Below are 26,061 nucleotides of genomic sequence, written 5' to 3'. Positions count from 1 at the left end.
ACCTGAGAACGCCCTGGTAAAGCCACCATCTGTGGAGGGGGGCACACCTTGGGTTTCTCTCAGGGTCAGCTCAGGCTCTTCACGTGGGCTTCTGGCTTCCCGTTGGCTGCTGATGAGCTCCATGTGCCTGGGGAAGCAGGATGATTATTAATTAATTCAACGTGCAATTACTAAGATTTTACTGAGTGCCTGGCACAATGCATTTCTCATGCCCAGGCCAGGGTGGGTCAGACCTCCTTGGACAAATCGAGATGAATTAGCAACTTGATAAATATGAATGATCTCAGTTGATGAAAAATGAACCAAATGATTGTTTCCCTTAATGTAATTACTCGGGTGGTTGGCTTGCCTATGGAGCCCTGAGAGTATTAAATCAGCACTTGCTGGAGGCTTCAGAACATGGTAGGTGCCTGCTGTGGTGGCTTCCTTTTCCCCTTTGATGCAAACAAAAACTTAAAAACAGTGTTATTAAGCGCTATACACTGGATCTGCTTAGGTGCAGAGTCTCACCGTTCTAACAGCTGTATACACTTAGGAAATGGCCGGCTTAGGATTCGGAACATTTCCATCACCCTCAAAAGTTTCCTTGTTCTCTTGTGCAGTCTGTCCTGGACCGTGCCCAGTGTCCTGGCCACCACTGATTTGCCTTGTGGCACTGCGTATCAGTTTGCTTTTTCTGGAGCTTCGTATACATGGACCACATAGTCTTTTGTCTGGCTTCTTTCGCTGGGCATAATTATTCTGGGATTCACCCCTGTTGTTGCATGTATCACTGGCATGTCCATCTTTATTGCCGAGCAGCATCCCACCGTATGGACACACCACAGTTTCTTTCTGCATTCACCTGTTGATGGATATTCGATCACTTCCGGTTTTGAGCTGCTGTGCATAACGTTGCTATGAACATGTATGTGCAAGTCTCTGTGTCCATGGGCTTTGTTATTCTGTGGTGACAAGAAATGGTTGGGTCATATGAGCGACATATGCTGAGCTCTGTAAGAAACTGGCCAGCTGTTGGGGTTCGTATCATTGTGCCTCCCTGCCAGCAATGAAGATTTCCAGTTGTGTGACATCCTCACCAACTTGGATCTGGGTGGGGAGGGACAGAGGGAGAGAGAGAGTCTTAAGCAGACTCCATGCTCAGCACAGAGCCTCATGACCCTGAGATCATGACCTGAGCAGAAATCAAGAGTTGGATGGCTAACCAATTGAGCTACTCAGGCACCCCTCTCATTGGGATTTTTTTAAATGATTTTATTTATTAGGGAGAGCATGAGAAGGGGGAGGGTCAGAGGAAGAGGGAGAAGCAGATGCTCTGCTGAGCAGGGAGCCTGATGCTGGACTCGATCCTGGGACCCGGGGATCATGACCTGTGCCAAAGGGCAGGTATGAGCTGACTTTACTGACTGAGCCACTCTGGTGCCCTCTCATTGGGATTTAAATGTGCATTTCCCTGGTGACCGGTGATGTTGAGTTTCATATATTTACTGACCATTCATATATTTTGCTTTAAGAAGTATCTGATCAGGGGCACCTGGGTGGCTCATTGGTTGAGCGTCTGCCTTCGGCTTAGGGTGTGATCCCAGAGTCCTGGGATCAAGTCCCACATTGGGCTCTCCTCGAGGAGCCTGCTTTTCCCTCTGCCTATGTCTCTGCTTCTCTGTGTGTGTGTGTCTCTCATGAATAAATAAATAAAATCTTTTAAAAAAACATATCTGATCAGATCTTTTACCCATGTTTAAGTGGTTCACAGTCTTATTACTGAGTTATACAAAGTCAAGTCTGTGCACACTCTAGATGCAGGTGGTTTGTCTGATATATGTATTGTGGATATTATCTCTCATTCCATGGCTTGCCTTTTTGTTCTTATTAATGGCTTCTTTCAAAGAGCCAAATTTTAAATTTCGGTAAAGTACAATTTATTCATTTTTTCCCGTCATTCACGCTTCTTATGTCTTGCCTAAGAAATCAAAGCTGCAAGGATTTTCTCCTTTTTTTTCTCTCCTATCTTTTCATCTAGTTTTTTGTAGTTTTAGCTTTTATATTTAGGTCTGTGCCTTAATCCAGTGTCATTTTGTACATGACAACAAGTAAGGGTTGATGTTATTTTTTTTTCCCATACGTTTATTTATGTATTGGGAAGACCATCCTTTCTTCATCGAATTGCCTGGGCACCTTTGGATTTGTGGATCTATTTCTGACTTCATTCTCTTGTTGTGTAGGTGTGTCCTTGAATCAATATCACACTGTCTGATTACTGTGATTTTATAGGAAGTCTTGAAATCAGGTTGGGTAGGGCCTCCAACTTGGCTCTTGTTCTGTAAAACTGTTTTGGCTGCTCTAGACCCTGATCTAACATGAACACATGTTCACTCATTTAATCCTTAATGCCCCCTGAGGCAGATGTGACTATTTAGCCCATTCTACAGTGTTTGCAGCTGGAAGGAGTGTGGGTGTCCTGGGAGTCTGGCTGTCTTCCATGGGTGCCCTGGTCCTGGCGTCCGTGATGCTGGGCTGGGAGGGTGTCCGTGATGTGGGCTTGGAGGCTGGGGTGAGGGTCCTGCTAACTTAGACATGGAGCTTCCAGGGGCTGTTCTGCCCTCGCAGGGCCACGGTGGGGCTGCGAGAGGCATCTTGCTTGGAGGCTAAAGGCTGGGACTGGGGCTAGATTTGGGACCCACATAGGCGTGGATGTGGGGGACTCTGCCCAGGGTGTGGCAGACCTGTCTTGTGTCAGAAATTTTGTGCTCAGCCCTGGTTATTAAGTTTTTGGGGATTTTGCAAGCCAGTTGTTAAACTGTGAGTGGTTTGAAGTCTCAGGCTCAGCAAACACACAAATCAGGGTGGTTGCTTCTGTTTGCCCCTAACTCCCTAAAGAGCCAGTGGTCAACCATTTACCAGCACAGCAGGACCTCATCCCCAAGGAGCCTCAGTTTCCCCATCTGTAAGTGGGGGAAAGAGTAATGCTACCCCAAAAGGCCATCACAGCCATTAAGTCAGGTCATAGGTGCGAAGTGCTGGCAGTGATCGTGATGCCAGATTTATTTTTTTTCATCTTTTTTTAAAATTCATTTATTTATGATAGTCACAGAGAGAGAGAGAGAGAGAGGCAGAGACACAGGCAGAGGGAGAAGCAGGGGATCCCTGGGTGGCGCAGCGGTTTAGCGCCTGCCTTTGGCCCAGGGCGCGATCCTGGAGACCCGGGATCGAATCCCACGTCGGGCTCCCGGTGCATGGAGCCTGCTTCTCCCTCTGCCTGTGTCTCTGCCTCTCTCTCTCTCTCTCTGTGTGTGACTATCATAAATAAATAAAAATTTAAAAAAAAAAAAAAAAGAGGGAGAAGCAGGCTCCATGCACCAGGAGCCCGATGTGGGATTCGATCCCGGGTCTCCAGGATCGCGCCCTGGGCCAAAGGCAGGCGCTAAACCGCTGTGCCACCCAGGGATCCCCTGTGATGCCAGATTCAAGTCACCATGCTGACCCCACAGCTGGCACCCACACAGCGTTTCCTGGATACAATGTGCTTGAGCCTAGGTTTACCTACATGGAAATGGTAGAATGGCCCAAAGCCCCAGAGCTGCAATGGGGTTAATGCACCATGTGGGTAGGGTTCCTGGCCACTGTCCGGCACCTGGTGGCTCTTAGTGAGTCAGATCCCCCAGGACCCAGGTTCCACCAGGGTTCCTGGACAGACCACAATGGGGATGTCTCCTTGTCCATGGCCTTGGTATTCCAAACAGAATGGCCCTGCCAGCAGCATCACCCAGTCAGCCTCGAGGCCTGGAGAGAGGAACCCCAGGGAAGCCAGGACTCCTTCCTACCAAGGAGTAGGGCAGGGAGCCTTGTGTCCTGAGGATGCTCCTTGCCAGTGAACAAGGTCCCATGGAGGACCAGCAGCAGCAGCAAAATCAGGTACACTCCCTGCTGGCCTTTGCCAGCAGCATCCCACTTCATAGGCACAGTCATGCTCATTTTACAGATGAGGAAAGTGAACCTCTGGACATTGAGCTGCCAGTGGTCCTCAGCCACTGCAGAGCTAGAGCCCATCTGCTGCCAAGGCCATGCCCTCACCTCACTCTCCTCCAACTGTGGGGCACCCCTGATCTCAGGGCTGCAATGGGTATTCCAGCCCCTGTTGTGGGGGTATCCAGGCACTGCCTACACCCTAGCCACACCTTAGCAGGAAAGCACTGTCATCCCACACTGGACCAGGCACCCAAGGGTGGGCCACAGGGCCCTCCCAAGAGGAAGGGGAAGAATGTGTACAGCAAGCATTGTTAGGTGCCTGTTAGGTGCACTGCTGGATTCCTATTGCCTAGCGTGAGGTCTGGCACTTAGTTGGTGGTCAGTAAGTATTCAGTGAATAAACGAATGGTCCCATTTGGGGAAATACAGAAACTCCAGGCTGGCTAAGGGGTTGGGTTTGTGTTGAGAGGGAGAGAGAGAGAGAGGCAGGAGAAGGCAATGGGGAGCCACAGAAGATTTTAAGGAGGGTCATGGTGTGACAGGGTTTCAGCTTCACAAAAGACTCTCTGACCTGGCTGGGCAAAGGCAGGAAACTAATCTTCCAGGAGAGAAGAAGCAATGGCTGGGACCAGGGCAGAGGTGGGAGAGGCGGGCAGAGGGGATGGCCGGCTGTGCCAGCCATGACCTCAGCGCCCAAGCCCTGTGCCCAGCCCTGGAGCAGAGCAGACACAGGTCTGGCAAAGGGATTGGTGGACACGCTGATGTGATGAGGCCCGAAGGGTGTCCTTGTCATCGGGCCATTTGGCCCTGGTTGCCCATCTGCCAGCAGGAGTCAGAGGGACTGGCTGCATCCTGAGCAGCGAAGCCGGGGCCTACAGGCCCCAGGTGCTGGGAGGCCCTGGCCAGCTGGCCCAGCCTGACACTAGTGGTCAGTCTAGGTCAGCACCGGGCCTCCATCCTCCCTTCCACAGCACACTGTCATCCCGGCCCGAGAAAGCACATTGCCATTTCCAGAGCCCTCTAGCATGGGCAGCTCATACCATGACCGTTACCATTACACAGTGGGGGGACTGAGACTCAGTGGGGCTCATAGCCAGGTCCCCCAACAGCAAATTCAGCACATCTCAACTCCCCCACCCATGTATTAATTCTTCCCCTATGCCCTTTCTTGCAGCATCCAGATTGTTCTGTTGGTCTGTATGCATAATAACAATGTTCTACTGATTGCAGCTCAATTTTGAGGAGTTTCTTGTCAGGCACCTTTGTATATGTATCTTCAAGTCTGCACAACCAGCCCTGAGAGATGATAGCATGATACCCACTGTGCATGATAGCATGTACCTCGAGGAGCTGAGGCTCAGACAGCCCCAGTGAACTGAGACTCTCTCTCTCACTCCCAAACCTCCCAGCACTTCACCAGTGGCTCACACATCTTGGCACATCACAGAAACTGTCAAAAGGGAAACTCCAGGCACCAGCGATTCTGATCCACTGGATCTGGGCAGGGCCCTGGGTCTGGACAGGATGCTAGGAATCTTCAACTTTAGGAGAGAACCCAGGTGACCGAGCTGTGGGATTTTCCTGGAGCTTATGCTGTGAGGAAGCAGACAGGGAGCAGGTGGTCTGCTCTGGGTCCCTTTCACCCTGCCCCTGTCCCGAGGCCAGCTGCTGGCCCCAGGCCTCCTGGCCACCTTCTGGGACCATTGGGGTCGGATTGAGGGATGATGCCTGGGGCTCCGTTGGAGTCGGATCTGAGGCATTGCCCCTGCTCTGAGCACAAGCTGACCTGGCCCAAAATCAAACCCGGTGGCCTGACCAGGTCCTGCTGACCATAGGCAAGTCCACCGCTGTCCCCACCCTCCCCCAAGGCCATCTGCCTCTGTGCCGGCCAGGCCAACGGCTACCCGGCAGGCGCCCATCTGGCCTGGCAGGGAGAACTGGCAGCCACAGCCCCTGCCCCTTGGGGAGCACCCGTGGAAGAAGCAGCACTCTTCTCCCTTCACTGTGGCTTCCACAGCAGCCCTTTTACCAGCAGAGCTAAGTGCTGCATGGGTCAGGGGCCTCAGGGTGCAGGGACACTCACGGGTTCCCAGCTGCCACTCAAACATTCTGGGGCCTGAGTTTCTGCTTAAAAGGAATAGGACTTGTTCTAGAGAGCATCCTGATCACAGTGAAGTATTTCTCAGCCGAGAAAGGACCGAGCGCTGGCCTACGCTACATGTGGATGAACGTCGAGAACACACAGGGTAAAGAGGTCAGACACAGGAGGCCCCAAACTGTCGAAGTGCAGTCCCCAGAGAAGGGACTTTGCGCCCCTGAAAGAGCTCATCTCCCTCAGTGAGAGACATACACAAAGGTAGCAGCAGCCATTAATCCTTGTCGCATCGAGGTGCCCCAGCCCAAAATGCTCTGCAGTTTCTGTCACTTGAAATCAAATCCCAAGTCCCCCTGGCCTGCCTCACCCAGGAACCTCACCCAGACTGCCACTCTGATCTCACATCCTGCCCTTGTCACCTTCACACACACACTTCCCTCCTTGCTGATCTGCAGACCAAGCTGACCCCTCCTACCTCTCAGGGCCTTTGCATGTGCTGCCCTTTCCCCCCAATACCTGTGTGGCTCCCTCCCTGGTTTCTTTCAGGTCTCTCCTGAAATGCCCCTCCTCCAGGAAGTCTTCCCTGACTTCCCCAGCTAAAATAGTACCTCCCACCGCTTCCATCCCCTTTACTTTTCATCTTAGCTCCTCCCCTGTCCCCAGAAAAGTGACACATATGTATACAAACATCTGCTTACTCTTTGTGTCCTTCACTAGAGTGAGCTTCCTGCAGGGAGTGTACACTGCAGAGCTCCCCATGTATGGAACACTGCTTGGGATACAGTAGGTACTCAGTTACTATTCTTTCTTTAAATTGAAAACTTTTTTGGGACATGGGGTGGCTCAGCAGTTGGGTGTCTGCCTTTGGCCCGGGGCGTGATCCCGGAGTCCTGGGATCGGGTCCCGCGTTGGGCTCCCTGCATGGAGCCTACTTCTGTCTCTGCCTCTCTCTCTGTGTCTCTCATGAATAAATAAACAAAATTAAATTAAAAATTGAAAACTTTTTTGGCATCCCTGGGTGGGCCTGAATAAGTTAAATTTCTTATTGTAAAATATACACAAGATAAATGTACCACTTTAAGCATTTTTAAAAAGATTTTATTTATTCATGAGAGACAGAGGCAGAGACACAGGCAGAGGGAGAAGTAGGCTCCCTGTGGTAGCCCGATGTGGGACTCGATCCCAGGACCCGGTGATCATGACCTGAGCCAAAGGCAGATGTTCAACCATAACACCCAGGTGTCCCCCATTTTAAGCATCTTTAAACGTACAACTCAGTGGCATTAACTGCATTTATTAAAAAAAAAACTACACTTATTGTGCCCTGTAACCAACCCCACTGTTCATTTCTAGAACTTTTTCATTGTCCTAAACAGAAACTCTGTGCTTTTTTTTTTTTTTGTCTTTTATCCCACAGTCTGCATTAAAAACACCAAATTCTAGCCAACATGTTCCCTTTAAACAAGAACTTGGATGGGGCAGTGCCTCAATGGTCACCCTTGGGGAGCTGAGTAGCCTCTTGTCACATATGCAGTAATGGTGCAGAAGCCAAATCAGACTGGGCATGTCCCCTTCTGCACCCCCACAGCAGCCTGCTCATGCTGGAGGCCGACAGTGGGGCAGGGGAAGGGGCTGGAGGGTCTTGTGGCTTCTGCTGCTACCCGCCCCCCATGGCAGGGCCACCAGGGAGACAGGCCGCCTCCTAGTTCTGGTGGCTTTGTCCGCTCTGGATGGACCTGGCAAGTGGACACAGCTACCTGTTTTTCTCGTGGGTCCTTCCCCAGCTGTTCTGGAAGTTTCCTGCCAAACATTTTCTCACAGAACCCTTGACCCAGGCAATCACAGCTGTACGTCAGGTGGCTTTCCTCGGCTTCTGGGTGCAGTGGCCTCCCCCTCCTGCATCTTCCTTGCCCTTCTGGAAAGCCAGCAGACAGGCTAAGATGACCAAGGCCAGCTGTCTGCTGTCCCCAGGAAGCACATGGGCACAAGCCATTGTGTCCCCAGCATAGCCAAACCCCAACCCCTGGCTTTCCCAGCCTCGGGCCTGGGTCCCCTCCCCTACTGTCAGGAGGTGTGCTTTGGAGCTCTGCAAAGCCCAAAGAAGGAAGGTATGAGTGGGACCCTCCCCTCAGCACCTGCGTTCTCCCAGCAAATGTCTTCACCCACCCCCCACTCCCATCTCTGACCCCTGTAAACGTCTTGAGAAATGCCAGGCTGGGAGTCAAATGCAAGGACTGTGAAGCCACCTGCCTGAGAGTGAGTCCTGGCCCCATACACAACAGGTGGGCAGGTTTTGGAAAGTTATTAATCCACTCTCTGCCTCGGTTTCTTCATCTGTACAATGGGGACGATGGCGTCACTCCTGGGAAGTACCAGAGGGTTAACTGTTACTCTGAGCTGCTCTGGTCCCAGGGCTCAGAGTCCTAGAGCCACACACGGCTGGGTTCTCAGAACTCCTGCTCCCTTTGCTGCCCTGATCCCTGTCATATTGGGCTACTTGGAAGTCCAATGACATTATCCCTGTTATGGAGGAAACTGAGTCTCAGGGGAGAGACTTGCTTTGGGTCACAGGTCAGTGCACAAAGAAGCCTTGAGCCCGACTCTGGTCTTAGAGCCTCTTGTCCTGTTGCCTCCCACTGCCTCGCATCCCCAGGGCCATCACAGGCCACCATGACCCGAAGGAACTGGGTGTCAGCATGGAGGGCTCTGTGGCTCCCCCAGAGATTGGACACTTGGGCTGAGACCTAGAGAATGATCAGAGCTGTCCAGGTGAGCCGGGAAGGGACAGCACTGTGGTCAGAGGCCCCTTGGCAGGGGACGGAGTGTGCACCCACATGAAAATCTAGCGAATAGTTGAGAGCTTGTCCTGATCAGGAAAGTCTTCCCTCTTCAATGACTGCCTCACCTCCAAAAGCAGGCAATCTGCAGAGCAGAGCTGGATGGGGGACCATTCTTTGTTTTAAAGACACTGTGATGCAGCTCTGCCTGGCACCCCCTCTGGTAAGAAACCTTCACAGAGCTCAGTGGCTTTGAACAATAAGCATTTATTTTTGCTGTGGGTCAACTGGGTGTTCTTGCATGTTGGCTGTGCTCACTCCCACATCAGTGGTAGTTTGGTCAGGAAGGCGTCTCTGCTGGTCTTTGCAGGCCGTCTCCCATGTTTGGGGACCAACTGGCTGTAGGCTGGCCCAGGATGGCCTCAGCTGCGGTGGCTCATCCCTGCTGCACTTGCCTGTCATCCTCCGGCAGGCTGGCCTAGGGTTTCGTGGTGGAGCAGGGGGTCCTTATGAAAGAATGCAGCAGCCACAGGGCCTTGTGAGGCCTGGGCTTAGAACCAGCCCCTCTCGTGTCCACCCTATTCTGCTGGCCAAAGCAGGTGACAGGCTCGTGTGGGTCAAGCATGGGAAACAGGCTCTGCCTTTGGATGGGAAGAGCTGCAGAGTCACACCATAGCAGGTGTGGATCCAGGAAGCCACTCCTCCTGGCTCCTCCAGACCCTGTCGAATCCTGCTGCTCCCCATCCTGAAGTTCCCTCCCCTCCGGCCACATCTTCACCTCCTGTGTGTGGCTCCCTGGACCCTGGATTCCCTTGTCAACGTGGCCCCCTCCTCCTAGGGGAGCCCAGAGAAGATACTGGGGAAGCCCCCTCACCATGTCCTGTCCCGGGCTGGTGCCCGCTGCCAGGCTGCCTCTCTCTCACTGAGCTGCCTTCCACGGCAGGCAGACTCCCCTCCCCTCCTCTTTCTGCCTGCACCTCCCACCTCATCAGCCTGATGCCTCTGACAATACTAATTAAAGGCAATGCTCCCATCAGAAGGCTCAGGCTGGGCTTCCCGAGGCCCCCCTCTGCAGTGAGCCCCGACATCTGATGGATCATTAATGGTGTCAGCAGCACTTACAGTGATGGACGGTGAAGGACGAGCAGGGAAGAGGCCCCCCCAACCAAGCATCTTAATCTCCCTGTTGCATTTTCAGGCTTTTGCCAGAGTTTCCAGGGAACTTCCCAGTCCAGGCATAAACCCTAGGAGAACTGTGACTGGGCAGGGATACATTTCCCATCCTACTAGTGCAATAGTTAGGGCTCAGATGGGGTAAGTGATTTGGGGTGGGATCATACAGCAAGCTAGTACTAGGGCTGGGACCAAAATATCTTCTTTTTGCTGTCAGCCATGGTGGGTATCCCAGAGATCACAGGCTGATCCTCCCCTCAGGCTGACCCAGCCCCCCACCCCACCCCAGCAGGAGCCACAGCCCAGGGTGTGTGCAGCCCGCGTCCTTGGGGCTGGCGTGTGCATTACCTCTTGTTTTAGTCCTATTCTCCCTCTTTATTGGTTAGGGAAGCCGAGACAGAGGACTATAGACTCAGTGGCTTAAAACTACAGGGATCCCATCCATCACAATCTGGAGGCTGGAAGACTGAGAGTTAGGTGTCAGCAGGGCTCTGCTTCCTCAGAAACCTCCAGGGAAGCATCTGTTCCAGGCTCTTCCAGCTTCTGGTGGTGGCCGACAATCCCCGACCAATCCCTGATGTTCCTCCCCTTGAAGATGCATCACATCTCTGTCCCTGTGGTCATATGGCCTTCTGATGTGTCTGTGTGTCCCTGTGTCATCACTTAGCCTTCTTATTAGGGCACCAGTCATTGGATTTGGGGCCACCATAATCCAGTATGACCACATCTTCACTTGATCATCTGGGGGTTATGACTTCATCAATTCTTTTGGGGGACACCATTCAACCCACAGCACCATCCCTGGTCCAGCTTCCAGTGTGGAACTGTCACTTGGCTGCTCATGTTGGACACCACCTTTGACCTCTCCCTAAGCCTGCCCTGGGTCACAGTGTGGCTTTCTGGTGTCCTGACCAGGCAGCTCTGGGTCTCTCCTGCCAGGGCTTCATGATGCCCAGTTCTAGGGAGTTAACTGGTGTCTCCTTCTGCCATGGTCCAAGCTGCCTCTTCCAACCCTGCCTTGCCATTTGGGGGACTCCCCAGAGCTGCAGCAGAAGGCAGAGGGGACCTCCCAAGTGAAAGAGCAGCATGGGCTTTCATGGGATTTTTCTTCACCCAAGAAAGGGTGACTGGGAGCACCCACTAGTCATGGGTGGGCTTGGCAGACCTCACTGAGTGGCTGAGCTGGGACACTGAGCTTTTAACCAGTGGCACTCTGAGGTTTTAGCCAGTGGCACCATGAGGCTCTGTGGTGTGGATGCAGGGACATGCCAGAAGTGCACACTGCAGAGGCCCTGCTGCATGTATGACTTTGGGCAAGTGTCTTGCCTCTCAGTGAATCCGTTTCCTTATCTGTAAAGAGAGAATGACAACACAGGATTGTTTTAAAGGTAGATTACAGGTCCACAGAAGAAGGCTTTAACTGAAGTATCTTCCCTTGCTTTTCATTCTTGAAGAATATTTGTAATGGATGCAGAATTGTGGCTCACAGATTTTTAAATTCTCTTTCAGCACTTTGAACATCTTCTGGGCCCCAGAAAATCTTTTTTAAAAGATTTATTTTAGGGAGAGAGCATGCACATGCAAACGGGGGAGGGCAGAGGGAGAGGGCAAGAGAGAATCTGAAGCAGACTCCCCACTGACCATGGAGCCCCACATGGGGCTCGCTCATCCCAGGATCCTGAGGTCATGACCCACATTGAAATAAAGAGCTCTTTGCCCAACTGACTGAGTCACCCAGGTGCCCCTGGACTCCAGTATTTCTGATAAGAAATTAGCAGTCATTTGAGTCCTGGTGCCTCTGAATGTAACATGGTTTTATTCTAGCTACTTACAAAATGTTATCATTATTTTGGTCCTCAGCTGTTTAACAGTTAGGTGTGGTTTTCTTCATAGTTATCCTCTTCAGAGTTGACTGAGCTTCCTAAATGTGTGCATTGATGTCTTTTCCCATTTGGGGGAATTTTGCAGTCATTGTTCTTTGAAGTCTTTCTCCTACTTTATCATCTCTCTCTTCTTCTGGAACTCCACTTACATGTATGTTAGACAATTGATATTGACCTACAGATCCCAGAAGATCTGTTCTTTCTTCTTTAAATTTATTTTCTCTCTATTGTTCATATTGGGTAATTTGTATTGATGTATCTTCAAGTGCACTAAGTCTTTCTTCTGTCGTCTCAAATATTCTGTTAAGCAATTTAATGGTCTTCTATTGCAGATAGCGTATTTTTTAGTTACAGGATGTCTATTTGGTTATTTTCAAAATAGTTTTCTTTTTCTGTTGAAATGTCCTTTCTTTTCATTCAATGGAACAAATTTTCCTTTACATCCTTGAACATAGTTATAATACCTACTTTAAGCTTTTTCATTTGCTAATTCCAACATCCAGGGCATTTTGTGGCCAGTTTCCATCAATTATCCTTATATTAAGTATGGGTGATGTGTTCCTATTTCTTTGTGTGCCTTCATATAATTTTGGATTATATACTAAGCATTGGGAATGATAACATTGTAGAGATTCTAGACATTTATTACATCATTTTTGTAGCATTTTTGTCTTATTTTATCTTATGAACAGTTAACTTGGTTGAACTCAACTGCAGACCCCATCTCTGGGGTGATAGGCAGCAACACAAACCCCTGTTCATCTCTTTTAGCCTTAGTGGGGCTGCTGATCTGTCATGTGCATGAATGTTTTTGTGACTAAAGTTTTGGGCAGAGTTTCTGTGCTGCTTTTGGGGACCTCCCCTGGGCATCCCATTTCTGGAATTTACTTCCTCACTTTTTAGCTACTACTGGAGCTTCCCCAGCCTCTGTGACCTAGTTTATTGAGCCTTAAGAGTAGGACTTTCTACCTGAGTTTCAGCAGCTACATGCACACACAGAGGCCTGTCCTCAGAGTAAAAGCCATGAAAATGGCTCACTGGGTAAGTTTCAATTGCTAATTTTCCTGCAGATTCCACCTGCATTTGGTCCCCTCCTGTGCCTTCAGGTAGTTAGGTTTTGTTGTTTTTCTGTTCAGGCTTTATAGTTGTGATTGGTGAGGGAGTTGATCCAACAGGAGCCATCAGGCTATTACCAGAAGCAAAAACTCATGTGGAGAGATTTAGAACAGAGTGCCTGGCAAATGAGCACGTAAACATGTGAGTTTTGACCACATTGCTAAGTTCCCTTCTGTGGTCAAGATGAGAAGCAACATGGACGCAGACACACCCGTAGGAAGGGGTCCACATTCAATGAGGGGCACACAGTAGACATGAGACTGTAGTTGTAGGAGAGACCACCGAACTGGGGGGCAAGGGAACTCTCTAGGAAGGCTTCCTGGAGGAGGTGGTATTGGAACTGGACATGTGTCAGACATTCCAAGATGAGAGAATAGACTTTCTGATTTCAAAGTTTTATTGATGAGAATTTTAGCTTTCAGGGGAGGCAATCTTTCCTAAGGTAAACCCTAGAAGATGCTTCCTGTTGCAATGAATAGATGTGAAACATCTACCAGCCCCAAGGCCTGAGGAAGCAATGTCATGGTCTGCTTACTCCATAAGTGTTCGTAGGATGGAACTAGCACAGTGCTGGAGGTCAAAACTTCCAAACCTGCACAGTGAAGTTGAACCACCATTCATCTTGCACACACACTTCTGAGCTAGCTACTGGGAAGTCTGTGGAAGCCAGAAGCGAGGATGAGAAGAAGCTTCAGTTTCCTATCCAATATATTTGTTAACTCATTGTTCCTCAGAGTCATAATCCTTCCTCCCTGACCCTCACACCCTAGAGCCCCTATGGAGCTTCTGACCCGGAGCAGACTCTATTATAGCCATGCTACAAAACTGAGGCTCAGAGAAGTTATGTGACCAACTCAAGGCCACCCAGCCAAGGCTCTATAGCCAGGACTCCCACCCAGGACTTCCCACCAGCTTGCAAGCAGCTCAGGAGGTTGTCCTGCTGCAGGGGCTTCCGTCTCTCCAGCTGCGGATGGAAATAATAGTGGTATCTCCCTCAGGGGCTGGAGTGAGTTTCAAAGGAGGCTACGGATGGGAAACTGACACATAAATTGTAAATTGCCTGTAGATGTTAGTGTCTGTTACTGTGGTAACCGCCCAGCATTTATGGACTGCATGCACTCTGGGTACCAGTGGTCACATTGGTATTTTAATTTAATAGCATTTTATTTTTCCATCGTAAAAATAATATAAATTATGCATACATCCAAACTCATAAGATTGTACATATTAAAGATGTGTGTATATCTATTATATCCTAATAAAGCTGTTAAAAATTACATTTGTTAAAAAAAATTACATTTGATACAGAAAATCAAGAAAAGATAGGAAAGCAGAAAAAGAAGCAAAAATATTTTATTTTGGCCGTCCCAGAGCACCCTCTGCTCATGTGGTGGGTGGTCAGTTTTCAGCTTTTCTTCCTCTGCCCATTGTATTTGCTATTTAACACGGCTGTGATCACTGGTCTATATAATTAAAAACATTTTATATACAATTTTACGTCCTGCTCTCTGCCCCTTGGGGGTGCTCATAGAGGAGCAGGAACGGGCTGTCCGCCCGGGAACCCAGCAGTGTGGGGCTCTGGCTCCAGTTCATCTTTGCTGGTGGTTGGGCGGGTCGCCCCGTGGAGGACCATACGCACTCCCAGCTCTGTGCTCAGCACGCGTTTACTCGCTCCCAGACCGCTGCTCTCCTTGTCTTGTTTTTCTAAGTTCAATGAAATGTGCTTTTATCTTGATCAATGAAAATATCCAGCCCATCATCCTGCTTCTAAACCACCTTCTCTCCTGTTTTCTTTTGCTGTTGGAGCTGGCAGTTACCTATGGCTCAGAAGCCCGTGCAAGCCAGAAGCTGCCTCTGAAAGGCACTAACTGGCAAAGCAAAAGGCGTTTATTGAATAGGAATGTGCAAATCAGTCAAGGGCTTGAGATGAGAAATGGTCGGGACTTTTGAGAAGCAGCAAGGGGCCCAGCCTGAGTGGAAGAGCGAGGTGGGCAGGAGGGGAGATGAGGCTGGGGGAGAGAGTGAAAAACACAAAACTCAGTGGGTTCAACAATGAACATTTTTTCTCACGCACCTGCTGATCCCGCTGATCTGGGCTGGGCTAGGCTGGGCTGCGTGAACGGGTGGGCAGGGGCCCTGCTCAGGGCTGGCATGGCTGGTGACTCAGCTGTATTCGTCCCCCTCCTCCTGGGCAGGTCCTTCTGGCAGTGGCAGGGGCTGGATGGTGGCTTGTCTGCTGGTGTCCCATAGGCCAAAGCAAATGACATGGCCAACCCCAGAGTCAGGGAGTGTGGTGGGGGTGGGGGTTGGGGTGATCGCCCAGCCTTGGATGGGAGGCAGGGCCAGGTTGTGTGCAGATACAGGAGAAGGGTAAAGGTCTGGGCTTCTGATGTGGTCTGCTCCGGGGACTGCAGACCATTCAGGTTTTAGACCACTCTGAGACCTTTGCTTTACTCCCAGGTCAAATGTAGATTTGATCTAAAGGGTTTCAGGCAGGCTTCCTCTTGCTCTGCTGGGGTTAGCTTATAGCTGGGGCAGGGAGGAAGCGAAGAGATTCTTTAGGGGGCTCTTGGAATCTTCCAGGTGAGAAGTGGGGAGATACGGGTGGAATCCGGATATAATGCAATGGCCGAGCTACTAGGATTAGATGTGGCACACAGAGAGGGAGACAGAGAAAGGGGTCAGAGAGACTCTAAGGCTTGGGTCTGAGCCAGGGGAGAATGGAGCTGCCACCACCTGAGGGGGACGCTGCCCAGAAGGGCTTTGGGAGGGAACATCATCTGGTTTGGGGGATCAGTGGAGGGTTTCGGGCAGAGCACACCGTGACTCAGGAGGCAAACCACCCTGGTGGCTGTAGGGGAATGGAGTGGGGGCAGTGATCAGAGCTGTGGTTTGTTTGAAAGTAGCTCCACTGTGCTAAACCTGGATCAGAGATCCTGGTGCCTACAGAGTCCAGGCCAGGAATGTGAAGATTACAGGGTCCCACCGATGAGGAGCCCATGGCCCTGGTGGCCTCCAGAGTAGGGCTAGTGTCAGATTTGTGGCCCGGTCACCTGGTCAGCACATAAACCCCCATGCTGCTTAGGGAAGCAAGAGAAGGAGGAAGGAGACAGAGGGAAGGTCTCTGTCCTCAGCCAGCCAGGAGGGGATGGGAAACCACCAGCCCCTCAGTAGTGCTCCTGACTCCTTGGGCCCCTGCTTCTGGATGGTGGCCCAAGGGTGCAGGCTCTGGGTAGTGGGCAGGCTCAGTTCTGTTGAGCTGCAGAGTACTGGGGTCCTAATGAGCCACACCTTCCTGTCTCTCCCCCTACAGCCGATATCATCTCTACCGTTGAGTTCAACCACACCGGAGAGCTGCTGGCCACAGGCGACAAGGGTGGCCGGGTTGTCATCTTCCAGCGGGAGCCGGAGGTGCGGCGGGACCTGGTGGTGGCGGGCGGGGGGTCACACCCAACCCAGGCCTTCGCTTGCTCTGTCCTGGACCCCAGGAATGCATTCAGGACAGGCAGGGCCACCTGCTGCCCTGGGCTAAGCCTCCAATTACTGCCCTCCACATGGGTGAGCCGGTACAGACCCGGCCAGAGGTGGGGGGACAGGAGGACTGAGTTTTCTGCAGCTGTGGGGCTGCCTTAAGGCTGGGGTTGGCCATTTGGCTCAATCCCAGGCTCACCCTCGCGAGGCTGGTTGTCCAACAGAATTCCAGGTAAGATGAGAGCAGCCTGGAACAATCCCCCCAGCGGCGCTGTTTCTGAACTGCTGCAAGAGCCTCATGACAAAAAAGCCCCTGCTGGTTGAGCACCTACTATGTGCCATAACCTTGCTATGTCCTCTACATACTTTTCTCATTTACTCTCCACTGCCCACCTCAGAAGGTGGAGACCAACACCCATTTTACAGATGAGGACACTTGGAGAAGTCCCCCCAGCTGGTGAGCAAAGATGAGGGACCGAAACCAAGACCATGTGTTCTGTTGCTTACAAACCACCCTGCCCCAGAGAGGGGACGACTCACACACCTGGGGATTAGATGCTGAAGACAGGATGGTGAAAACCAAGGAGGTGGAAGATGGGGCAGCAGGGAGGGAGAGGGAAGAGGGGTGAGGAGTGAGAAGCAAAGCAGGAAGGAGGGGATGGGGGGGGCAGGGGAGATGTTGCAGATGCATCCCTGCCCCATTCAATTCCAGAGTGCCTGTTCCTTGAGGTTTGTCCTTGAGGTCTGTCCTTAGCTGTGTGCCCCCCACCATAACCTCCCTCACCACAACCCCGGTGGTGCCAGTAGGTGCTGTTGGCATCCTCATGCCGCAGGGGAGACCAGATCTCAGAGCGAGTGCCGTAGCTGAGCAAGGACCATAAGCCAGAAAGCGGACAGCTGAGAATGGGTTACCCAAGCACCGTCCTGTGGCCGGAGTGTGCCGATTTCACGAGAAGGACCAGGGTATAGCCCACCAGGGATTGCAAAGCCAAGCCTCCTTTTTGCAGAAAGAAATTAAATGGGAAGATGCAAGTTTCTCAACTTTGGGATTTTTCTCCTTTAATCTTTTTTCTCTATTCTGGTCCCAGTGACCTTAGTCGTAGACCATGCTCATGGCTGATAAAGGGAATTAGAGGCAACCGTACAGAACTCGAAAGCTTTCCAGAAGCAGGACAGATGTAGAAACTTAGCAATACATGCTTTTAGAAAAAAAAATAACAGGAAACTTGAGATTGTGCTTGGTTGAATGTCTCTGTTTTGCTCCCAGGCAGGTTATACATCAGGTTGAAGCTCCATATTGCCACAAACTCTGAACTTGTCTACTGTGAAAGCCCTCCCTGTGCCCACGATGGACTCACCACTGTTTTGAGGGCTCTATCAAGAGGGCCCTTGTGATTAGGAACTCTGCTGCCTAAACCTATGGAGGGGGGACGATGGTCTATCTCCAGTCTGACATTCTAGAATGTTCTGCCTCAGTGTAAAATCTGTTCTGTAACGCATGCATTCCTTGAGTCACGACCAGGTCAGACACTCAACTGGAGGAATAGGACAGAGTCTTGGCCTTGGTGTCAGACAGACCTTAGAGGGGCAAGTGGCAGCACTTAGTGGACACATGGCCTTGAGGAAGGTGGTCAGTTCACCCCCGAGTCTCCACTTTCTCATCTGTAAAATGGGGAGAATCACAGTGCCCACTGCCAACGGGCTGTGTAGATGGAACAAGATGTGGAGTGAGAAGCACTCAGCTCAGCACCCAGCACATAGTAGGTGCTCAGTAAACATGAGCCGGCCTGGTTGTTGTTGTTTTTACTCACTGGACTGAGGAGGGGACGAAGCTTGGCCACAGCCACGTGGCAAGTTATTGTTCACTTAAATTACAGAGCTTCCTCTAACCCTGGCATCGGATCCACCAGCACTTCTGGACACGGGTCTGCCAGTGGCGTCAGGCCCTCTGAGGGTTTGGTCAGGGGTGCGTACTCCCCTGCCATCCTGGAGCTCAGGCCCCCTTGTCTGGCTTCTCTTGCAGAGTAAAAATGCACCTCACAGCCAGGGCGAGTATGACGTCTACAGCACCTTCCAGAGCCACGAGCCGGAGTTTGACTATCTCAAGAGTCTGGAGATAGAGGAAAAAATCAACAAGATCAAGTGGCTTCCGCAGCAGAATGCCGCCCACTCCCTGCTGTCCACCAACGGTGAGGGGCCTGTGCGGGGGCGCTATCACCGCTGGCTGTCAAATGTTCTTTTCCAGCTCACTTATATCATGAGCATATTTCTAGGTCCTGAGAGCTCAAAAAAAATATTTTGAGCAGCAAGAAGATTCCACTCAGTGACCATCCTGGGGCTTCCTCAGTCTTGGCCCACAGGGGGACATGAGGCTCGTTTGCACTGCTGCAGGTGGCTGCTCCGGGAACATCTCTGTGATTACTGTTCTTTGGGGGGTGGAAGGAGCTTTGTATTCCTGATGAAGGAGGCAAACATAACTGCTCTGGAATCCTGGAGCGGCCCCGGGTGGGGTTGTCACTCAGCTGTGTGGGCTGGGCTACGGGACAGGCGTGGGTTTAGGAGCCTGGCTGGCCACTTGACCATTCTGCCCCAGAGAGAGCGCATACACCCCCAGACCTCAGGTACTCCCCTGGCCAGACTCCTGCTATGCTGTCGCCCACCCAGCATGGCTCCCGAGGCCAGAGGCTCTGCTTCCCCCTGCTCCCCGTCCTGCATCTCTTGCCCCTGTCATCAGTGGTGAGACATCACCACCATCCTGGACAGGCTTGGACTCCATCCCTGCCTGGTGGCCTTGGTGCACTGGCTTTGCTTCCCTGAGCCTTGGTTCCCTCCTCACCTGTGTGGCAATGTGGACACAGCTCCCTGGGCTGTGATGAGGGGTCATGGGACACACTGAGCCAGCACCTGAGACCAGCCAGCCCTGCTGTGAGTCACGTGTATAAGTGTGTCAACCTCACAATGTGATGCCACCTGCCTTCCCTGACAGAGCATCTGTGAAGGCATCCTTCAAACTGCTCGGACTCAACCCTACCAGCCCACCCTTGTGCCTGAAGGCTGCTCTCTCTGTCCCTCACCTGGCCAACCCCTTCCTCGTCCCTTAGACCTCTACTGGAATTCCCTTCCCCCCTGAGCCTTCATGGACTTCTCAGCTGAGCCTACTCTCCCTCCTGCAGGCAATCCTGGCCCCTTCAGGCCCCTCCTAACCCTAGGCCTGACCCCTGGGCTCCTGCTGTTCTCATCCTTCACCATGGCAGGTGCAGGATCTGAGATCCTCAGGGCGCTTAGCATGGGGCCATGCTCAGCCATTGGGGAACCTTCCCTGCATGGCAGCAGGGGCACTGAATACTCTCCCCCCGCCACCAAGGATAAGAGCCCCTCATGTGGTTCACATCCTGGCCCTGCCACTTTCACATCATGGAGGCATTGGGAGGATGAAATGACACGAGGCCATCATGGGTTAGAACAGGGTCAGTGCTTCCTGAGCCACACAAATGTGCAGCTTTTACTTGAACCATGGAAGTGGGACGTGTTGTTCTCTTCCTGCCCCTCTGGGGAGAGGGTCAGCTTCAGGGGCTCCCTATACCCTCACTCCCCCTCAAAGCTTCTTTACTCCAGGTTTAAATCCCATCTTTCTTAATGGCATATCCTACGTATATATCAAGGGTTTAATCAATACCAGTTGTCTCCGTCTTCCTTCTGAGCATGGCTGTGTTTGTTTTGGCTGCAGTAGCAGTCAGGGTTCTCTGAAGAAACAGGACCCAGGACAGATACGATGAGCATATGTGTGTGTGTAGGTGTGTAGGTAGGGATGTACATGTTGATAGAGATATATGGGAAGAGGCTTATTTTAAATTGTCTCACATGATTGTGGGGGCTGGCAAATCCAAAATTTGCAGGGCTGGTTGGAAGGCTGAAGATCCAGGGAAGAGCTGATGTTGCAGCTTGAGTCTGAAGGCCATCTGCTGGCAGCACTCCCTCTTTGTGGGGGAAGGTTAGTCTTTTGTCTTTAAGGCCTTCAACTGATTAGATGAGGCCCACCTGCAGTATAGAGAGCAGTCTGCTTCACTCTATAGATTTTTTCCTTTTGTGTGTGTGTGTGTGTGCGTGTGCGGTTTAACAAAGGTTTATTTTTCATTCCCATAAAGTCCATCTCAGGGCTGTGGGACTCTCCAGAACAACTGCTCTCCATATGGGGGCTCAGCATTCCAAACTATGTTGAGTTTCCATCCCCTGTTTCTATATGGGCTTCCAGAACTGAGGCAGGAAAGCACTAGAGTCTTGCAACAACAAATTAAGGCTTCATTCAGCCCGCACCCTAGGGATGTAAGTGTTAATGCCACCTGAAAAAAAAAAAAAAACACAAAAAACCTTCACAGCAACACCCGTCTGTGTTTAACCAAATATCTGGGTGGCTTGGCTTCTCTGCACTGACACATAGATGAACCATCACAGCCACTAGGTTACTCTTCTGCTGTTCATGGCTGGAGGCCAGAGAAGGGAGGTCACTGGGAAGCTGCCCCCTGCAGGGTCTGGAGGTAGCTCAGAAATCGCCAATGGGTTACCCTCTCTTTGTCTGCTGCTGCAGGACTTTAAAAAGTAGGAAGCCACATCTGTCTATTCTTTCTGGAAGAGGGTTTAGTTAGGGTGTGCTAGCTGCCCTCACAGGCACCTTCCTTTTGGACCTAGCAGTTCCACCTTTGGGATCGGTTGTGAGGAACCAGAGAATGCAGCCATGTTCATGCATGGGTACACAGAAGGAGAAAGACCCCGCATGTCCAAGAGCACGCTAACAGCCCAGTAATTCCTGGCTCAGCATGCCCCTGTCTCGTGGACTGTTCTCTGGGCTTGGGTTAATTCTTCATCTTGTCTCATTTGCTCTGTTTTTAAAGACAAAACTATCAAATTATGGAAGATTACCGAACGAGATAAAAGGCCCGAGGGCTATAACCTAAAAGATGAAGAAGGAAAGCTTAAGGACCTGTCCACGGTGACGTCATTGCAGGTAAGATGTGGCACACAGAAGATTCCGGCAAGTGGGAAGCAGTGTGTGCTGCTTTTATGAAACAGTAAGACTATAGGACTTGAAGGGCCTTTGAGATTTGAGCCAGAGCCAGCTTCAGGGCCTGGCAGGGCTACTTATGTGTAAGGTGGCCACAGGCTTTTATCTGCTCCAAGCCTTGGTCTCCTTGTGAGCATAGCAGGGACAGTCATCTTCCTCCCGGGCTGATGTGTGTCTATAAAGCATTCTTCAGCTGCAAGTGCAGGTGCAGAGCAAGTACTAGAACCCCTCGCTGCACCAAGAGGGAAACCGAGTCCCAAAGAGAAGCAGCCGGTCCCCCCACAGCCACTCAGTTGTATGAGTGGTGGAGCCAGGACGAAGAATCTATGGGCCAGACTTTGTGGATTCAAAGCCCTTTTGTTGAGGGCCCGAGAGAGGCTTGGAACCCGTGATTCTTGTGGCCTCTACAGAGGCTCAGCCAGAAGGTTGGCTATTGTTTTAAAAGAGGCTAGGAGGGTTGAGCTACAGGGCCATGCTGAAGCACACTCTCATCCACACATGATTAAAAGGCAAAAGAACTCCTCTTTTTTCCAGGGGAGGGGCTATGAGACGTGGCAGAAAGAGTTCTGGAGTCCCAGGATCTGCGTTCCAATCCTGCCTCGGCCACCTCCTGGTGGTGTGCCCTTGGGCAAGGCTCTTGGCCTCCATAAGCCTCCGACTCCCCATCTGGAGTGAGATAAACACTCCTTGTGGTGAGCCTGTGTCTTCCAAGCCCTTTGCCTATAGTAGTAACTCAATCCTCCCTGAAGTCTTAGAAAAGGGGCACATGATTATCAACCCCATTTTACAGATGAAATGAGAGCTGGGATCCAAACCCAGGAAGTCCGGCTCCAGGGTTGGCATCTCAGGCTCCCCTGTGAAGTGGGAACGAGGTTCCAGCTTCACAGGAAGGCCATGGGGGTGCTCCGTGGTGTCCTGCTGGAAGACTCCATGAAAGTTCACCCCCATCCTTCTCCAGCAGGGCAGGAAGTAGACTGAGGCCACCTTGTCTATGTCTGGCTTGCAGATCGGAGCCTGGAACACAGTGGGTGCCCCCCTCACGTCTGTTGGAGGTCATGCCGGGGCACAGCTTATTTGGATGCATTCATTCATCGCACACTTACTGAGTGCCCACTTTGAGCCCAGCCCTGGGAGACCTCTCAGGGAAACAGAGCGGTTGGGGGCGAGATTGGGTCCGAGTCTTAGTGTCCCTGCTCCTGGGACAGTCCTGGCTCCGAGGAGGCAGCCCAAGTCCCATGAATGAGCATCATGGGTACTGTTCTCTTCAGCTCCCATTTCCATGTTCTAGCCAGTTTGAAAAGGTGGGGTCACATCCCAGGAACTGCCTGTCCTCCTGGGAGAGGAGGACCAACTCACAGCTATGAGTGTGCACCACTCTGGGGCTGGGGGGGACAGTGGCGAGGCCTAGCGCAGGGGTGTTAGCTCCTGCCCTGGGCTCCCCGACTGCTCCCAGAGCCACCCAAGGCTTGTAAGGCGCGTAGGCAGGGCCCTGCCCTAGGCCTAGGTTTCCTCACCAGCCAAATGGGGATGAGGACTCACTTTCCCCAAAACAGCTTAGCGTACGCGCTCACTACATGGCCAGCCTATTGTCGTAAATACGAAACGGTAATCAGTGTTGTTCTTGAGATGGAGAAATAAATGTTTAAACATATCCGCCTCTAAATGACTGGCAAATTGTGCAAATAAATTCTGAGAAAGCTAGAACACAGAAAGGAGGCCAATTAGCTTCCACGCTGAGTAATGGGAGTGACGTGCCCCACCCCCGCCCCACCCCCAGCCCCCAGGAAGTTTATGAGGCTTTCATCTAGTGGGAAGGATGCAATTATCACCTCTTGATGGGCCTGGCATTTGCGGCAGCGCTGGTGGCCCACGGGAATCCATTTATTTCCCTCCCAGCGTCAGAGACTTTGCTCTGTGTCTCACTTACGCCTCAAGGCGGCCCTTGACCTTCCCGCTGAGGCTGGAGGAGGAGGAAGGGAGAGAGAATGGGGGCACCTGGGCCTTTCCTGCTCTCGCCTTTTCCTTGTCTCCTCCTGTGTCCCGAAGCCACCCAGCCACGTGCAGCTCTTCCCCAATCCCTGCCGAGCTCACTAGAGGCTTGGGCTGTTACTCACTGACAAGTGGCTCTGCGCTAGACCTCTTCTAGATCCCTGGATTTCAGAGGTGGGCCAGGGTAGGCTGAGTCCTTGACCCCAAAGTGTCCCCAGCCCCCCAAGGAAACAGACATGGGGTCACCCAACCTTGGTGGTCAGTACTGGGCAGATGGACACACAAGGGAGGCCTTTCTCCACCTTGTTGATTTGGCGAACTCCTATTCATCCTTTAAAACCCTATTAGCCTTCTCCTCTGTAAAGCCGTTTCTAGGCAAGTCAGATAAGAAACCTCATCCTGCTTCTTTGCATTCTAGCTTTTTGTATCTCACAGTGTTCTGTCATTAATGTTTAGGTTCCTGCTTCTCACCTTAATTAGACCAGGGCTTCTAGAAGTGTTGGGGGAGGGGAGGTGTTTTATTCACAAGACACTCAAACCTTCATGGCGAATTTATTTTCACTCTTCCTCTCCTCTGTTCTTTTAATGGCTTTGAAATATGGTTTGGGGATGGCAGTGACTGACTGGAGCCCTGGGTGTAGGTCAGGGCTGCCGGGAGGAAGTGATGTTGCCAGAAGGAGGGAAGGCAGACTGAGATCCAAGCCTTTGCTAGGCCAGTTATGCTCTGACCTTCTCCAGGAACAGGTGTGACTTGAGAGAGTCCAGGGGCCTGGGGGGTGGGGGGAGCGGGGGAGGCAGTGGCTGTGCCTTGAGGCAAGGGAAGGGAAGATTAGGAGCTGACTTAGAAGCCCTCACACAGCCACATGGGTTCCAGCCTGGGCCCTGCCCCTATCACTTCCTGAGGAGGAGATCGGGCACTACTTCTGGCTGCAACCTAGCCCTATATGGGTCTCCATTCTCAGGGCACTGGACCTGCAGGAACTCGTGGGGTCCTCACAGAAGCCCTTGAGCAGGTGCCAGCGTACCCCTCCTCACAGCTAAGGAAACTGAGGCCCAGGGATGCCTGGGTGGCTCAACAGTTGAGCATCTGCCTTCAGCTCAGGGCGTGATCCCAGGGTCCTGGGATCGAGTCCTGCATCAGGCTCCCTGTATGGAGCCTGCTTCTCCCTCTGCCTGTGTCTGACTCTCTCTGTGTCTCTCATGGATAAATAAATAAAATCTTTTTTAAAAAAAGAAAGAAATTAAAAAACTAAGGCCCAGAGTAGTGAGGTCCCCAGTGAGGGTAACCCTAGTGGGCAGCAGGGCAGTAGGGTTTCAAGTATCCGCCTTTCCAACAGGATGCTCTGAGGGGTGGTCGTCCCTGGCTCTGCATTTCCTGGCTCTGTGACTTCGACATGTCAGGTCATCTTGGCATGCAGTCTTCCCACCCAGGATGGGATGGCCATGCCCGTCCCCATTTCCTGAGCAGAGTCTGGGCCAAGCCTGGGAGAGATTGATGCAGCCATGTCCATCTGTCTGCCTATCTCCAGACCTTCAAAGACCTCGCAGTTTCCTGGGATGGGGTGTTGTGCCCGACGCACAGTGCAACATATGCTATGAGCCTTGATACAGATGTGTGCAGTGTGGTGGGGGTGAGCAGGCCTGGGGCCCCACTCTCAGGGCAGGCTGTAATCTGAGGGGCTGTTGCTTCTAGGCCCTGCCGGAGGAGTCCGTTAACTAAGTGTTCACAGGGTGAACATTCCAGGCAGAGAATGTGGAAGAAAGCAAAAGCATAGTACCCAGTGCTGTCCAGGGACTTGTCACACCAACCCTCCAGGGTGGACTTTGTATGAGTTAGGCAAACAGCAGCTGTAAAAAAAAAAAACCCCGGCATCGCAGGGCGGAACACATAGAAATGTATTCCTCACTCACAGAAAGGTCCAGGATCGGTGTTCCTGGTTGACCCATGACTCTCCTGCAGGGATGCAGGGTCCTTCCATCCCATGGGCCTTCATTCCTAATGCTTGGGTCCTCACCTTCCAGCAGTGGAAGGGGAAAGCAGGTAGAGAAGGCACACCTTGCCTCTTAACAGTCCAGCTCACCAGTGCCCTGTGTCACTGTGCTCACATCTATTGGTCAGAACTAGTCACATGGCCAGCTGGGAAATGTAGTTCTTGCCGGGGGAACCACCTCCTTGTGACAAGGGAACAAAAATGGTGGATAATTGGCTGGTGCTGCCACGATATTTTCTCATTCCATTTTACAGGTGAGGAAATTGGGGGCAGTGGGGTTCAGCCGCTTATTCAGAGTCATGCAGCAGGCTCAGCGCCAATCCCAGGAGGCCAGGCTTTCATGCAGGGCTGGCGGGTGATGGACATTGGCCACATGGCACTGCTTCTTTCTAGCATGTGCAGAATGGATGCCCACTGGCACATTCCCAGTGTCCAGTTTTGATCATGTAGCCCTGGCATGCCGTTTCCTGCCCTAGGCACCTACCCCCCCTGCACTCCCCCTCCTATCACCTCATCATCCTCCAGACTGCCCCCTCCTCTC

The 26,061-nt window shown here is 51.8% G+C and overlaps 1 protein-coding gene across 3 annotated transcripts in view; it reads left to right on the top strand.

Moving 5' to 3' along the window:
• PPP2R2C (protein phosphatase 2 regulatory subunit Bgamma) overlaps window positions 1-26,061 on the top strand; it is a 134,052-nt gene that overhangs the window by 65,747 nt on the left and 42,244 nt on the right. For all 3 annotated transcript variants that reach the window (XM_077874863.1, XM_077874872.1, XM_077874856.1), the window contains exons 2-4: window positions 16,324-16,421; window positions 18,505-18,670; window positions 21,371-21,483. In XM_077874863.1, coding sequence (XP_077730989.1) covers window positions 16,324-16,421; window positions 18,505-18,670; window positions 21,371-21,483 — 377 coding nt within the window. The remainder of the gene's footprint in view (window positions 1-16,323; window positions 16,422-18,504; window positions 18,671-21,370; window positions 21,484-26,061) is intronic.

This window comes from Canis aureus, chromosome 2, assembly GCF_053574225.1.
Source record: "Canis aureus isolate CA01 chromosome 2, VMU_Caureus_v.1.0, whole genome shotgun sequence".
NCBI lineage: Eukaryota > Metazoa > Chordata > Mammalia > Carnivora > Canidae > Canis > Canis aureus.
Note: the sequence above shows the minus strand (reverse complement) of the source record. Positions and strands in the feature narration are given on the sequence as shown.